The sequence below is a fragment of the Boleophthalmus pectinirostris genome, unplaced genomic scaffold (genome assembly GCF_026225935.1).
Source record: "Boleophthalmus pectinirostris isolate CB_2022bp ecotype Guang Dong unplaced genomic scaffold, ASM2622593v1 HiC_scaffold_22, whole genome shotgun sequence".
Classification (NCBI taxonomy): domain Eukaryota; kingdom Metazoa; phylum Chordata; class Actinopteri; order Gobiiformes; family Gobiidae; genus Boleophthalmus; species Boleophthalmus pectinirostris.
The window spans coordinates 25477487-25492876 of NW_026571190.1; the positions used below are offsets into that span (position 1 = coordinate 25477487).

Below are 15390 nucleotides of genomic sequence, written 5' to 3' on the forward strand. Positions count from 1 at the left end.
AGCACCGTGAATGTAATCTCTTTGAAAGGTGCAGCATTTTTCAGTCAACAGTAAGTACCAGACATGGCACATAGTTTACATGTTATAAAGCTAAAAATGTTCATAGTGGCATTATAAGTGATATTCACCGCCTCTGTAAAAGAAGTTGTCTCACCTTGGCTGTGTAAATGCAATGTGTGAGGGAATTATGGGTGGTGATTAGAGGCAGTCAGTCCCAGGGCAGCTGTGGCTATAGGGATATAGTCGTCCACATAACCCTCTGAGAGAAACTTTCAAAACCAAGCCATACTATTCTGCCATTAGTACATCATTATCATTCTTATAATTCAAACATTTTACTTACACACACAAATTCACAAAACAATTCCTTTTGATTTCTCTCTACATGTGCACGCCGTTATCACATAACACTTCTGAGTCATATCATTGCATGCTGAGAGGTGAAGACAAACACTATGTGATTATAACTGCACTGAATTATGGCTGGCAGGCAGGGAGGCAGTGAGAGGGAGGAGAGAGGGAGGGGGCCGAGTGGGAAGAAAAATGGTGCCTTCCTGCGGATGTAGCCATGCCACCCCAGTGCCAGCCAGAACCACCATCTGCCAGTCCAGGACACAGGCTCACTCTGTCTACAGGGATAGATAGCAACACTCACCACTAACTCTCTTCTCTGTTTCTCCCCTCACAGAATGCCTTTGTGGAGTCCCTCGCTTCGGTACCACGGAGAGAAAGTGCTGCAAAGAATAATGGCGTTGGGGTCAGGGAGAGGTTGTCTGGAGAAGATATGATCACAGGGCTTCATCTCAACCTCCAAACGCAAGGGTGACTTTACTTTGGTGTGTTAGGTGAGTATGCGTTGGAACTTAGGAGTCAGTAGTGTTGCCCGTGTAATTAATTTTGGGGGTGGCCTGTATTGTGGCTATAGGCCAGGTTTCCAAACACACACAGATGGGCGAAGACAACTCACACAGGTGGGAGTCTCTAATAAGATGCTGAAATGATATGAGACAAAGAAGGTGGGGGAGGCCGTGACTGTGTGTTCAAAGGAGAGAACAGGCACTATGTCAGCCTGGGCTAGCCTAGTACTGGTAGACAAGTACATTTACTGTCACAACTTTATGAAGTATTTAAGTATGCAATAGTCTATATTCTTTTATGAGGTACATATGGTTGTTAGCAGTACGGGAAGTGAATTTGTCAACCTGAGAAGACAACCCGTGGTAATCTTGTTAGGAGTCAAAAAATCTTTTTTTTTTTTTTTATTTGCACTATGTAACTTTTCTGGTGGAGGGTCCATCACCGGTGTGCCTCCTTGTAGATGTTATTGCTTTGCCTGAAATTTTCCACTGAATGGCCTTAACCTTATTTTTCTCCATGTAAGGCAAGACAAATGTATTTGTATAGCACAATCCATACATACAGTAAGTACATAAAGAGCTTTACAGAATAAGAGAGGCATTAAAATCACAGTACAAACAAATTCAATAATATCAACAGAATACAAACCTTTGTGTCAGATGCACAGCTAAACTGAACCGTTTAGAGATAAGCAAAGTGATAGCACCAGGTCAAGTTACAGGTCAAATCTGACACAGAGACTGTAGAATACATGTTTTTCAATGTACTTAAAAAATGAAAAGAAAAAATCCTGGAATTGATGAAATGCATAATTCCATACTATGGAAAATTCGAGGCAAAACAATAACATCTCTATGGGTAACAGCACATCTTTAAAGATTAAAATTTACAACAATTTTTCAATTCAACATCATTTTTTTCTTAGTTCTCTTTGTCCAGAACATATACATATATATGTTTTATGGCTCACCTTACTTTTTTCCCTTGAGTAACGCAGAAGAGACGGAGCCACTGTTTGTATGAAAGATCATGTATGTTAGCATAATGTTATACAGCATTTTGACCAATTCTGTTTAACATTATGTCAGTTTTTTTCCTTTTTCCCTTTCAAGGTCAAATCAACATCCTCTAAAAGCACAATACTTTGGCTGTATGCTGTATTCTCTTTCTGACCTTCTCCTTTTGATGCAAACAATAATAACCATGATGTAAATACACATCACTTACTGCTTGTCCACATAGATGTAAATATGACAGTTTAACACTGATATAACATGTGATAGCCCAATCATCTAGAATATATTTCCTCATGCATTACAGCAACAGTCGTGTACAGGCAAGTGAGGCAGACGCTATTTTCAACCCAATATAATAAGAGCTGTTCAATTTATTCATATGGCTATGGTTCACAGGCATCATACATAAGACTACGATTATTGACTAGAGAAATTACAATGCGTGTAATGTTGCAGCTGCTAAAAAATGCTAACTTATAAGACTTCTCTGCATGAAACATATGGTTGGAGTCAGCCCATTCAGCAGTGGAATTCTCTGTGGAGTCATGGTTGGTGAGCACCAGCATTTAGGGGTTAGAACTCCAAACTAGACACAGACAACAGACAAGATCAAATCACAGTCAGGGAAAAATGATAAGAAAACGTAAAAGTGAAAAACCTTACTATCTCTTTCAGTGAATTGGCCCATCTGGTCCACTAAATTCCATCTTCAATACTGCTGAGCTGTGAAATTAAACTCGAGATGATTATAGTCTGCATATAAAAAGGGGCTAACTCGCTTTAATGAACAACATGGTTATATAACAGTTCTTAAAGGCAGAGATTGTTATAGCAGAGAGGTCTATGAATCAGTGCACGATTAGCTGCTCTACTGCATTGTGTTGTAGGACTCCAGCAGCAAGTATTTTAACTGTGACCTGAAATGTCCCCTATCAGTGGTTCCCATCCTTTTTTGTCTCTAGTACGCCCTGAGCTTTGTCCCACACAAGCCCAGTGAGGTTCATTTGGACTTCTGTTAATTCATCTTATTTGGTTGTTTTTTTTCAGACCGAGTTTGTTTTCATATCTGACCGTTTCAGCTGCTCACTAGCGATATTCCTCAGAGTGGTCATGTGATGTTGCTGTGATGTGTCCTGTCAGCTGATTTATACAGGTTTTGGCGTTGTCTTCCTACTGGTGGAGGCAGGATGACCGCGCCATCTGCAGTTCAACTTCTTCAGAACACTATCCCAGGTGTGTGAGAGTAAAAAAGCCCCCTCTTTCCGGTTTATGGTCCTGTGGGCACATCTCCGTATCTTGTTTGCCTCTTTAATCCAGCGACGATGATTGTTTTCCTTTGTCCCAGTGATGTTTGCTCAGTCCCAGTCCATAATGTGGACTCTTACAGTGGTCAGAAATGGCCAACTTGAGTTGTTCCTGTTCTGCTTTGTGTTTTGTTGCTCAGGTGCACCCCTTCGCTATTTCCTTCTTCTGTGCAATATTCCTTTTTTTGTGTACTGAACGCCCTCCCTGTTTTTCCGATGTATGTTTTACTGTAGGACATGCAGGGTATTTTATATATGACATTACATTTATGCTCTGGTTCTGTTTTATCTTTTGGGTGGATGAGTAATTGCCTGTGTTTTCTGTACGGTTTCACTGGTGTGTTGATATTGTGTTTTCTCATTGCCCTCTGTACTTTGTTACCATGCCCGTGTTCTTTATTTTTGTTTTGTTTTTCTGGTTCTGTTTTTCTTTCTTTTTGCCCCACATTGTCAGTATCCCTTACCATGGTTATTTTTGTACAAATATTTCCTTAATGATAGTGGTGTCAAAAATCCTCCAAAAACCCTCCACTCCTCAAGTCAGACCTTGCTTGTGGTCCCAAAAACCAGGGGGACCTGTTCTTTCAGGCTGTGGCCCCAAAACATATGGAATGCTTTGCCCCTTTCTCTGTGTGGCTGACATTGTGGAGTATTTATCTACTAACTAACTTAATTCTTGAGGGTGTAAGGCATTTTTACTAAAATGTTGTACAACAATTGATCATAGGCAGAACTTTTTACTACAAATTGAAGTATTTGTGCCACTATTACCTCAATAGCATCATATTGCATTGTGACACAGACCTAAGATTGCTGTTCCAAGCCTTATTAAAGATACAAGGGCTCTGTCAAAGCTGAGGGAAATGGGCCATTGTGAATGACTCACTGTATCGACACCGGTCTATGTTTCAAATATGGTTCAATATTCGGCCCTCAGTGAGAAAGTATGGACAGCTCTGTCTTAAACCATTCCACATAGCTTCTATAAGCTTGTCTTGTGTACCCCTGAAGTTCACATAACTGGTCGACAAACATTGAATGAATGATTGAATGAACATTTATCCGCAAATCTTCATCTTCATTTACATCTTCTTTGGTCATTTTTGTTTAGATTTTATTTTCAGAAATATCACATCTACTACAGAAACAATAGTAGGGTTAGAATTAATCCTCATCCACTGTTTAGGACAGTTTATAACAGCAAGCAGGAAGAATTAAAGAAACAAATTCTACTGTGTTGAAATTGTTACACAACCTTTCAGAGATCTAGCCTAGTTCATATGATAATTCTTTAATTTCTTGAGATTGTATTTGCTTTAGTTGGTTCAGTAACAGTTTAACATACCCCCAGTGTCACATTAAGACAGGGGAAAAACGCATTTGTTGAGCTAAAATAAGAAGCTAATTAATACTAATTTATGACACTGTTAGGACTACAATGGGCATGTGATTGCTTAATTGGTCCTATAGGGGGCAGTTTTATGCTTCTGGGACACATTAACAAACTTCAGGTAAGCCTGCTTCCTCGAGTTCAATTTAGGTGGCATTTTTGGGGTCAACAAAAGGTTAAAACGAGCACTTAAATAAAGGTTATACGTTTGCTCTTTGGTTGAATTGTCTACCCAGGTACTCCAGGTCGATCAGTGGGGGGTTTTGCGGTCAAACTTGTTAGTTGTATCCACATTGCCATGAGCTCCGTGGGAGGAGGGAGGGGACAGAGCAGCGCGGGGAGGCAGAAATTCACCACACACATTCAGCGCGCTATTCCAGCTATGAGGAAGTGCTATAGACTGTAACAGCATCTAAACGAGTGAAGAGGAGGACAGATCTGAACGAAACCCAGGCGGATCTCTGAATATTTTACAGGGTATATTATGTGCCTTATAGAGTCAGTATTCCCGCAGCAGTAGGTAGGGTAGGTAGTGTTATGGAGAGAAAAGCTGAGGAGAATAGGAAAGAGGAGGCGGGCTAGACAGTCTGGCGGACAGGTGCAACTCCACTGTCTCTCTGGTTTTCGCTCAATCCGATAAAACCAACGTGAAACCATGGATTCGCGAAAAGAAAACAAGGGAAGAAAACAGCCAATGAAGCCTAACAAGCGCAAGGAGAATAAACAAAAAACTGGAAGATTTATACGGAGGAAATCTCTGCGCTCGCTGGGTAATTTTATGGGTAGGGTCCTTAAAACTTTAGGCACTTTAGCGCACTTTGGCGATCACGCTGACACGCAAGAAGGTGAGGATGACGACGGTGGATTCGGACAAAGCGGGACGGGGGGATTTAAGGACTCACACACTACTTCCAGGGAATGTAACAATACGCTGAAGAAAAGCAGCACCGCCGCGTCCTCAACATCTCAGGGCTCAGTCAAAGAGCGCCTCTCGCTGTGCTACGGTGACAAGACCCCGGGCGTGCAGGGGCTCAAGAACCACGGGAACACCTGCTTCATGAACGCCGTGGTCCAGTGCCTTAGCAACACCGACCTGCTGGCGGAGTACCTGGGGCTCGAGCAGTACAAGACGGACGTGGGGGGCCAGAGGAGGGTGAACGGGGGGGTGGACGCGGAGGAGGACCAGTGGAGCGCACGGGACGCGAGGGGAGAGGTGACTGAGCAGCTGGCCTCTCTGGTGCGGGCGCTGTGGACTCTGGAGTACACCCCACAGCTGTCAGTGGAGTTCAAGGTGAGGGTGGTATGGGTGGTGTTGCTTGGATTGGGGGCTTGATTGCATCACGGGTTGAAATATGTTATCTGCGCTTTTGTTGTCTGGACAGTCCAGCAGCTGTAAATGTTTGTTTGGTGGCCGTCTCACAAGCTCAAAGTTGAAGCCCGGTGATTGCCAATAACCACGTGTTTCTTTGTGTTTCCCCCCTGTATTTACCAGTCTCAATAAAACTAGGGCTATAGCTACCAATTAAAGGTGGACGCGCCTCCGGATAAGATGTTATTGCTGCTTTTGTCTGTAATGTTTCCCAGTAAACAGGTGTTTTAATACAGTACCTTGAATATCTTTTTGTGAGCAGGATCTTCTCTGGCGTCACCTGCTTATCTCCATGGAGAAAGATGCTCAGTTTCATACAATACCTGCTTTTCAACGAGAAAAGTAGGTGGCAGACCCAGAAAAACCCATTATAAAGGCAAAAATAAGCCACAGTGTAAGTTAATATTTAGACTATAAATTAGCTGTGTTGCATTGGATACAGGTGAATGGGGTAGGCCTATGTGACTACATTTAAACTCAAAGTTAAGTTGTTTTATGATGAAAATTACCCGTATTTTGCAATTTTCTGTTTGAAGATGACTGTTTCAACCCTTGTAAAGCACCTGTACTTCTATTTTTTAACTCTTTTTTGACCCAGTGAAGCCCTCTACCTCTTTTCTTCACCTAAAATATTACACATTTTGAAATCAAACTTAGATATTGCAAAGCTGTAAAAATGCTTTTGTAGAGTAGTTTCTGCAGGTCTAGTTACTGATTACATTGAGGCTGACGTGACTCATCTGTACGGTCCAGCACTTTATGGTCCTGTGTCGTCATAGCTGAAATATAGGTTATAGTTAAAGTTTACAAGGCTTTGAGTTGTTTGCGATCAACAAGTGATCGCACAAATATTGACTTACACAAACATGCTTGTTGTGCTAGTTGCCAACGTGAGCCCCAAGTCTTGCCTCTGGGCTTTTTGGGTGACAGTCAAACGGACCGCTCAGTGGTACCTGCTCTAGAAGAACAGCCCGGAGCAGGTTTGGAGCTAGAGTTTGCAACATACAGGAACTCATAACCAGAGTATGCAGAAGTAATTTCATTGTTATTGCTCAAAATCATTAGGTTCTTAACTGTGCACCAGCTAAATGTGATGCCAAAATGAGTCTGGGCACAGTTATCATTCACTGCACCTTTTCTGTCTGAAAGTTGTGAGATCATCAAGTTTTGCTCTTTGACTTTAAGTGGAATTATCTTAGGCCAGTTGTATTTTAAAATTTTTTCTTTAGTAATGGCATACTGTGTGAGGAAATTATTAAAGATACGCTATGTAAAATTTCCACTGGAGGGTCTGTCACCTGCTTGTCTCTATTGAGATGCGATTGCTCTGCCTGCATGTTCCAAAATATGGCATTATTAAACGTATATACCTTCATGGAGACAAGAAGGTGATCCACGAGGATAAGTCACAAGTCAGATCTGTGGAAAGACAACATCGCTTTAAGTAAGAAAGCAGGTATATTAAAGCAAAGGTGGGACCAAGTCATTGTTTTGCAAGTCTCAAATAAGTCTCAAGTCTTTGACCTCATGTCCGAATCAAGTCCCAAGTCAAATACAGGCAAGTCCAAGTCGAGTCTCGAGTCACTGGCCCATAACGTCCAAGTCAAGTCCAAGTCATCTGCTTTGAGCTTCAAGTCTTTAAACCAAAGTACCAAATATAGCTTAGTTTTTTGCAATTTATATGAATTTTAAGATAAATTGTACTTAAAAAATCATAGTATATTTATATATGGGTATTTATAGAGTATGTAAGAGTTGTAGAAATTCATTCATTCATTTGTCCTTTTTAAATGTCTTGACAAGATGAATCATTATGGTCAGAATAGAAAGAATTCAAATTTAAAAGTGCTTCACAAGTTTTCTCAAGTACAGGCCTAAAGTCCGAGTCAAGTCCCAAGTCACTGACCTTCAAGTCCAAATTAAGTCCCAAGTCTTAGTCCATTTTATCAAGTCAAATCTCAAGTCCTAAAAATAGTGACTCAAGTCTGACTTGCAAGTCCCCACCTCTGGATTTGAGCAACAACAACATGTGTGATTGAATAAATACTAAATACATATATTTAATTAATTCTTTGAAACATTCCAGGTAAAGCATTAACATCTCCATGGAGACAAGCCGACAGGTAGCAGACCCTTCTTCAGACTGTAGATGCGCTGAAAAATAATAAATCAATGACGTTATACCCTCCATTTGTACATGTAAACTGGTGCCCTGTGAGTTATAGATAATGCTGTTTTATATATTACATTGTGTCTGGTTTGGAATTTGTCCTTCACTGGCCCCTGTTCCATCATAGGCTGCTGCACTGATACAATATTCTGAGCTCATCCTGGGGTAAAAGCAGCAGTGAGGGGAGTGCATGTTTGCTGTAGCAAGTGCTTTTAGCCCACAATAGATAGGGACCCCTGCTGTGGCGCCAATGACACTGAGCACTTTGAGGCAGAGTGGAGAAGAAAGGAAGCATGAAGACACATTATCTATGGAAAACCAAAACTATTGCCCCCCTGTGATTATAATACCCTCCATTCCACACTATTCTGTATCTAAATGAGTGCACTTACTGTATAGAGGAGCAAATACATTGTAACTTGTCAACCTGTCAGCAGAACAAGGCAACCTCAGGCTTTTTAACTAAACAAGTGTACACAGTGGAGTTTCTTTCACCTCATTGTTTGCTTTACCTCATTTTGTTCTTGTTTAGCATTGACTTAACAACCACCTGAATGCTTTTATTACACAATATAACTTATTTAAGTCTTTATTAAAGGGTTTCTCACTTTCCTTGGCCCTGCTAAGAAGGCTATGTGATATTTGACTTTTTCTACATATATTGAACAAAACAAAAACATTTTTATATTTCAAATCAATTTGTTTGTGGTCACACTTTTTTGTCAAAGCCTGATCTCATCAAACTTTAAAGCAAGGCTATGCCTGATTAGTACTTGGATTGGAATCCGCTGGGAAAATCTGGGTACCTCAGTGGGGCGCCAGTGGCAAAAACTGTTGTTGTGTCCTTTGGCAATGCACTTCACCCACATTGCCTAAGTTAAACAACTGAGTGTGGCATGAATGAATAATGCACAAAATTGTAAATCTTATATAAAACAAATTCATTATTATTACAAATAAAGAGTTTGGACTCCTGAGATTTATAACTGTATTAAGAGTAATTAAGTAAGAGAACAATAATACTCAAATGATGTATGAAGTAAACCCATAGTGAAAAGTGAAAATTTTGTCCTCAAGTCGATGTGTTGGTATAATGAACAAGTAAGGGATTGGTACAGATAGCAGCTCCAGAACTATTGAATTCCTGGTTTGCGTTGATCAGTATCCATAATTTTAAAGAGGTATAAAGTTAATTGTCAATGCAAAGTGTAATTTCATGCTAGGTAATCATTACAGTGCCTAATATATTTTAATATATTCAGAATTAGAACACTAGTGACAGCTGTGGTAGTGTGAGGATGGGAAAAATCAAAACAGTGCTTTAGGGAGTTTACTTCACTACTTCACACTTTCTATCTTGCACCCAACTGTTCAGACGAAGCAACATTTAAAGGTCAAAATGTCTTTGTCATAACAGCTTCATTAGTCTTTTCCTGCTGATAAAACCTGCTGAGATGGAGTGTCTTAGTTTTTATTGCCTTTAAATTCTTGTCTACATTCATTTAGGTTGATGACAGTCTGAGCTCCTCTTTACTGCCTTAAGAAACACAATAACTACTTCACTTCGTTTCTTGCTCGCTTGGCAGGGCACATCTCTGGGACCAGTGCTGTTCTGAAGGAGCAGGATGAAGCCCGGGGTTTTAAGTAGCTCTGGCAGTTTGGAGTGAGGGAGTGGGGCTGCCCAGTGAGACGGATGCTTTGTTTGTCTGAGCCTGTCTTAAAGCAGCTCTCAGGTTCACACGCAGACTGATATGTATATACAATGTGTACGGTGCGGGAGCGAGGAGAGAGAGGGTATGAGCAGCACCACCTGGACTCTGAGTGCTGAATATGCACAGTTTATAGCAGTTTGTTCAGAGTTTAAGTAAGGACTTTAGTGGTGGGGAATGTTCACACAAAGATAATTACTGTGTAAAGTGCATCTTTTGCTGTTTTTTTATTTCAATTTTTTTTTCTAAACAACCTTGGCTCATCATGGTTAGGTATGCAAGATAATAAGGCCTGTCACTATCTGAAAATTTGACATGTGATTTACTGCTGTAGAAAATATAGGATAAACAATAATATTGAATCAAAATGACCACTGACACCATAAACCTGAAGCAAAAAAATATCCTAAAAACATGAGTTGTAATAGATAAATAGTAGAATGAAACACTTTAGTAGTTCATTTCTTTCTATAATGAGTCATATTACACTTGATACTAACAAAGAAAAAATAAAAAACAATTGTTCCAGTAACATATACTGAATGATACAGTAATTATTGTGCCCACTCAGGTGTATCACTAATAGTATTTTCTTAGCATTTTTATAAATTTGAGTAGTCTGTAGTTAACACTTTCTGCACAAAAAACCCATAAGAAATAATATTCTTAGCAGCACACATTATTTATTGGGTTTCTTTGAGAAAACACATTTCAATATAGATCTGATATTTATGGGGAAAAGTTATAGTCATCATGATTTTCTTACACCCCCAAAGGAAACAGTGGCTGATTTAGTCACTTTTGAGTTGTGCAAACACTAGCATATTTATGACCACAGCTGTGAATCCTCACTGTATCACTTGAACAAACACATACAGTACCCTCACAGTGAATCTCCTATCACTCGGGGTTTGTTACTTATTATCAGTGATGGGAAGAATACTTTAAAAATGTATTCAGTTTCATAATACTGAATATCTGCATTAAACTGTATTAAACGTATTCTGTTACATGGACCAATTAGAGTACTGTAGTCTGAATACTTATTAGTATGAATACTTTTACACCAAATAGCATTATATTATGATTTAAAAAAAACAAAACATGACATATAATTACAAACTAACTTTTTTTATCTTTTGTAAATTTTTCTGTAAGTCTAATTAGAGACAAAAATCACACATGCACACACCACAAGAGATTTTTTTACTAATACTGTGCACATAAAGTCAAAACTGAAAGATGAAGTTCTGCTAAGTAGTCCTCTGAGTTTAGAAAAGTAACTATACTGAATACCACCAAATAAAAAAGTAACTGTCCCAGAAAACAGTTACTCAGTATTCAGAATGTTTTTTTGTTTTTTTTTTCAGTATGTGTATTTAGTTACTTTTCAACACTGCTCAATATTTCTACCTAACCATAGCCCGTTTTGCACATTTGACTTTGGTGTGATTTTTATCATGCTTTTTCAAAATGATTTAATCCATTATACTAAGTGAAACCGTTTGTCTAGACCAGAGAAAGTGCAATAGAAGTTAATGCGAGAAACAATGTAGTAAAGGCAATATTAAAAAAAAAAAAAGGCTCAGGTTCATTAAAAGAATTGTGTTAATGTGAACGTGGAAATAGGAAATACCCACATTTAAAGCGCCCATATTACACTATTTTCTGAGCTCTGATGTTACAGAGGTGGGGATTTGCAAGTCATGACTTGGACTTGAGTCAGAGTTGAGTCACTATTTTTAGGACTTGATAAAATGTACAAATGCAAGACTTGGGACTTGACTTGAACTTGAGGCCTTTGACTTGAGAAGACGTGAGAAGCACCTTTAAATCTGAATTCTTTCTATTCTGACCGTAATGATTCACACTAAGATCTTGTCAAGACATTTAAAAAGGAAAAGTTTACATTTCTACAACTCTTATATACTCTATAAATACTCATATATAAATATAGTATGATTTTTTAAAGTACAATTTATCTTAAAAGTCATATAAATTGCAAAAATCCTTCGATTAAAGATTTTAAATGACTTGAAGCTCAAAGCAGACGACTTGCACTTGACTTGGACGTTATGGGCCAGTGACTCGAGACTCAACTTGGACTTGCCTTTATTTGACTTGTGACTTGACTCAGACTTGAGGTCAAAGACTTGAGACTTACTTGAGACTCATAAAACAATGACTTGGTCCCACCTCTGCTATGTTATAAAATTGTTTCCTTATCACAAACATATCTGAAGTTGTGTTTTGTGTCATTCACACACATTTAACTCATAAACCCTGCATATTTAGGCCAAGTTCTTCTCTCAAACAGAAAACACACAAATGCTCCACTGTGTTTTTAAAGTCCATACACCTTCACTAGAATCATTTGGATAATTTTAGCCTCGAAATTGCCAATCTCTACTAAACAAAAGGTAACATGTAGGGATGAAACAAAACACAACTCCAGGTATGCATTTGAGGTAATAAGTTTGTAACATGACTAAAAGCTGAGTGAGCAGAATGTGATGAGTGCTGTGTTTTTGGTTTGTTTGGGCAGCTGTTGAAAAATGCTAGGGCAACTGTAGTAATGACAGAGTGTATCCAATGCCATCCTGCCACACCTGTAGGGAGTGAATGAGTACTATAGTGTGTGTGTGTGTACCTTAAGGTCGTACCCTGTCATGATTTGTCAGTATCAGTCTTGTGTCCACAGCTGAAAAATGCACCCGAGCCTGTTTGCTGGGACCGTCCTAGAGAACAAAGTGTTGTTAATGGGATTTTGTGGTAGGGAGGAAAGAAGAGAGGAGAGAGAAGAGGGGAGAGAGGAAAGGAGGCAGGAGAGGAGAGGAGAGAGAGGAGGGTACAAGAGTGTTTAGAGTAAATTCCTGACCTGGCTGGCCTTAGAGCTATCCCTGTTTACAGAGAGGGACTATGGGTGACTGAGGTGGCGAGGTCGTGACAGTTATTTTCACTGGCAAATAGATTCAACACAAACAACAACTATTTTCTTAGCTTTTGTATTTGATTCAGTATGTTTTTGTACACCAACACACAATTCATAACAGCCTCTAACAAATTTGGACAGTATTTGCATAGAACCACTTAAAACTAATTGAAATGGGAAATTATTATGAGAACGTCAAATAAACTCTTGAAAAAACAAGTTAAATTCAAGATTGAGTTGATTTAATTTCATTTTATTTTGTTAACTTATTTCTTTTGCCTTTTTAAATGCACTTTCCTAGTTGTTAAATGATCAAATGAACTGCAATATTGAACATAGTAATTACAGCGTTTTTATTGCCTGGTCCTACTTAAAATGCAATGACATGCTCCACAACTCTTTGTTCAATAAAATTAATTATGAAGCCAGTCCGAGACGCAGCAGACAAGTTCTCCTTGAAATCACCCACATAATGTCCGTAACAATGCACTTTAGTCTGGGAATCACATCCACAGCGGTCTAGACTGATCAATACTGTCTACCTAAAGCTGTATCCCTTTGCTTGAACCCCGACGCCCACCTCATCCTTCTCCTTTAGCTTTAACTGTTTGTTTTATAAGCACTCAAAAACCCACCGCTGAAGAGCCAAGGTCAGGGACAATATTTACAGGAAAGTTTAACATCCCCAGTTGAATTCAAGTATATATGCTATTTCTGTGCAAGCCTGCTATTGTTTCAACCTTTAAACGGTCCACTATGTAACTTTCTGGTTGGGGGTCTATCACCATCTTGTTTCTATGGATTCGTCATGGTTCTGCCTGGAATGTTCCACAGTATGACATTAAATCGCTCTACCTGACATGTATTCAATTACAGGCAGTTTCATAGCTTAAAAACACACTTTTAAGACTGTGAGCTGGTTACCTGTAACTTGGTTTGGTCTCCATGAAGATAGAAAGGTTTAATACCATACTGTGAAACATTCCAGACAAAGCAATAACGTCTATATGGAGAAAAGAATTTGATGGACTTTCTTATAGGCTTATATCTTGTTATATCTGTATTGGATCACTAAAATTTCTATTTGTGTATTCTGTGTTTATGTTGGAAAAAGTGGATTTGAATATAAATATAGAACTCGCAGTAGACCAGTTGAGCTGATATTGACACTTTTTCATCATATTTACTCTGGTTCTAGTTTATTCATGGGCAAACTCCAAATGGATATTCCATGCATGAAAGGAAAAATCGGCCTTAAAGGTCCTATATTATGCTAAATTGACTTCTTGTGAGCCTTAAGTCGGTTTATAATGTTGTTACCTCACCAAAAACCTTGAGTTGTTTGGTTTAATTCACACATGTTTGAGTAACCCTGCATTTTTACGCTGTGTACATCTCCAAAGCTCAAAATGCCCTGTAACTGCTATGTTTGACCTTTTGTTCAGTAGGGACTTGCTTTTTCACGGCCGAAATTGTGAATGATGATTCTAGTGAATTTGAATTTGATGGACCCTCCTAATCTCTAAAAACAAAATTTGATTCCCTCACTTGATGTTTGCCCTGATCCAATGCCTTACACGGAAGAGCATCTTGTAATAATATGTAAAAAAAAAAAAAAGTCTTTATTTTGTTGAAAACTTTTTATTCTATGTAGGCAACAAACAAAAACCATGAATAGTGTGATTAGTTTTACCTAAAAGCTTAGGTGGGGCCCTTTTTTCTTTAGCTGAAATTAATCTAATGCCATGTTCAGTGTAGTCCTTTCTTATGTCCATTTTTGGAGTGTTCCACAATTACACAGCGCTTTCAGGTTTGCCCATTGGCACAACAATGGTTTAAAAAGTGACTTTTCTCTGCCCAGATCCACTTGACTTACTGTAAATCTGGGAACTCTCGACATAATGCATGGCTTTGTCACATTTAGTTCTGAAGTCTGTCCCTTGCTTGAAGCCACTTCCTCTCCTCTCAGTTTATGAACAACTTTATGGTCCATTCTGCACTCCCCATCTGTCTATCATCCTGTTCACATTGTCAGCGCTCCCTGGTTTAAAAAAAGCTCATTATTTGGATGTTTTATATATCAGGCATAGTGGGGCTCCTTGTTTGTATTTGCATAGTGGGATGCTGCAGAAGGTATAATGTGTTGATTTCTAATGAGCTGGATGCTGTCAGTCACACATAGACAGGAGGAGACAGGAATCTACTGTAGTTACTTTAGCCTGTCATTTTGTCCACCTGACTCATTGCCGCTGCTCAGTTGTAATTGAATTTGTGTTGCACCTGTCAGTTTGTGCAGATCTTGGAATGAGTCATTGTTGTGGGAGAAAAGGGAGAAAAATCACATCTGAAAATAGGCAGGATTCATCATGGATGTGTCACAAACTTGTGTCGACGTTACAGAATAAGTGCTATTAATAGTGATACCATTGCTCAAGTGGATTGAAACATCTCAAAAACATCTTAATGTGTCATTCAGTACCTGTTAAATGAAGTTATAGGAACCAAGGTAATATTACATTCTCTATATTTAGCTTTCTCAATACAAACTATGGATGGATAATACACAAAAAATTCCATAAGTTATTGCGGTCCATGTGCATCACCAAGTATTTTTATATTGCCTGTATGGGGTAAATAAGACT

General features: G+C 39.0%; 1 protein-coding gene across 1 annotated transcript in view; it reads left to right on the plus strand.

Moving 5' to 3' along the window:
* Nucleotides 1-4950: 4950 nt before the first annotated feature.
* Nucleotides 4951-15390, plus strand: part of usp43a (ubiquitin specific peptidase 43a) — a 91459-nt gene continuing 81019 nt past the window's right edge. The window contains exon 1 of the mRNA XM_055158595.1: nt 4951-5859. Within this exon, the coding sequence (XP_055014570.1) occupies nt 5224-5859 (636 nt within the window). The 5' untranslated portion in view covers nt 4951-5223. The remainder of the gene's footprint in view (nt 5860-15390) is intronic.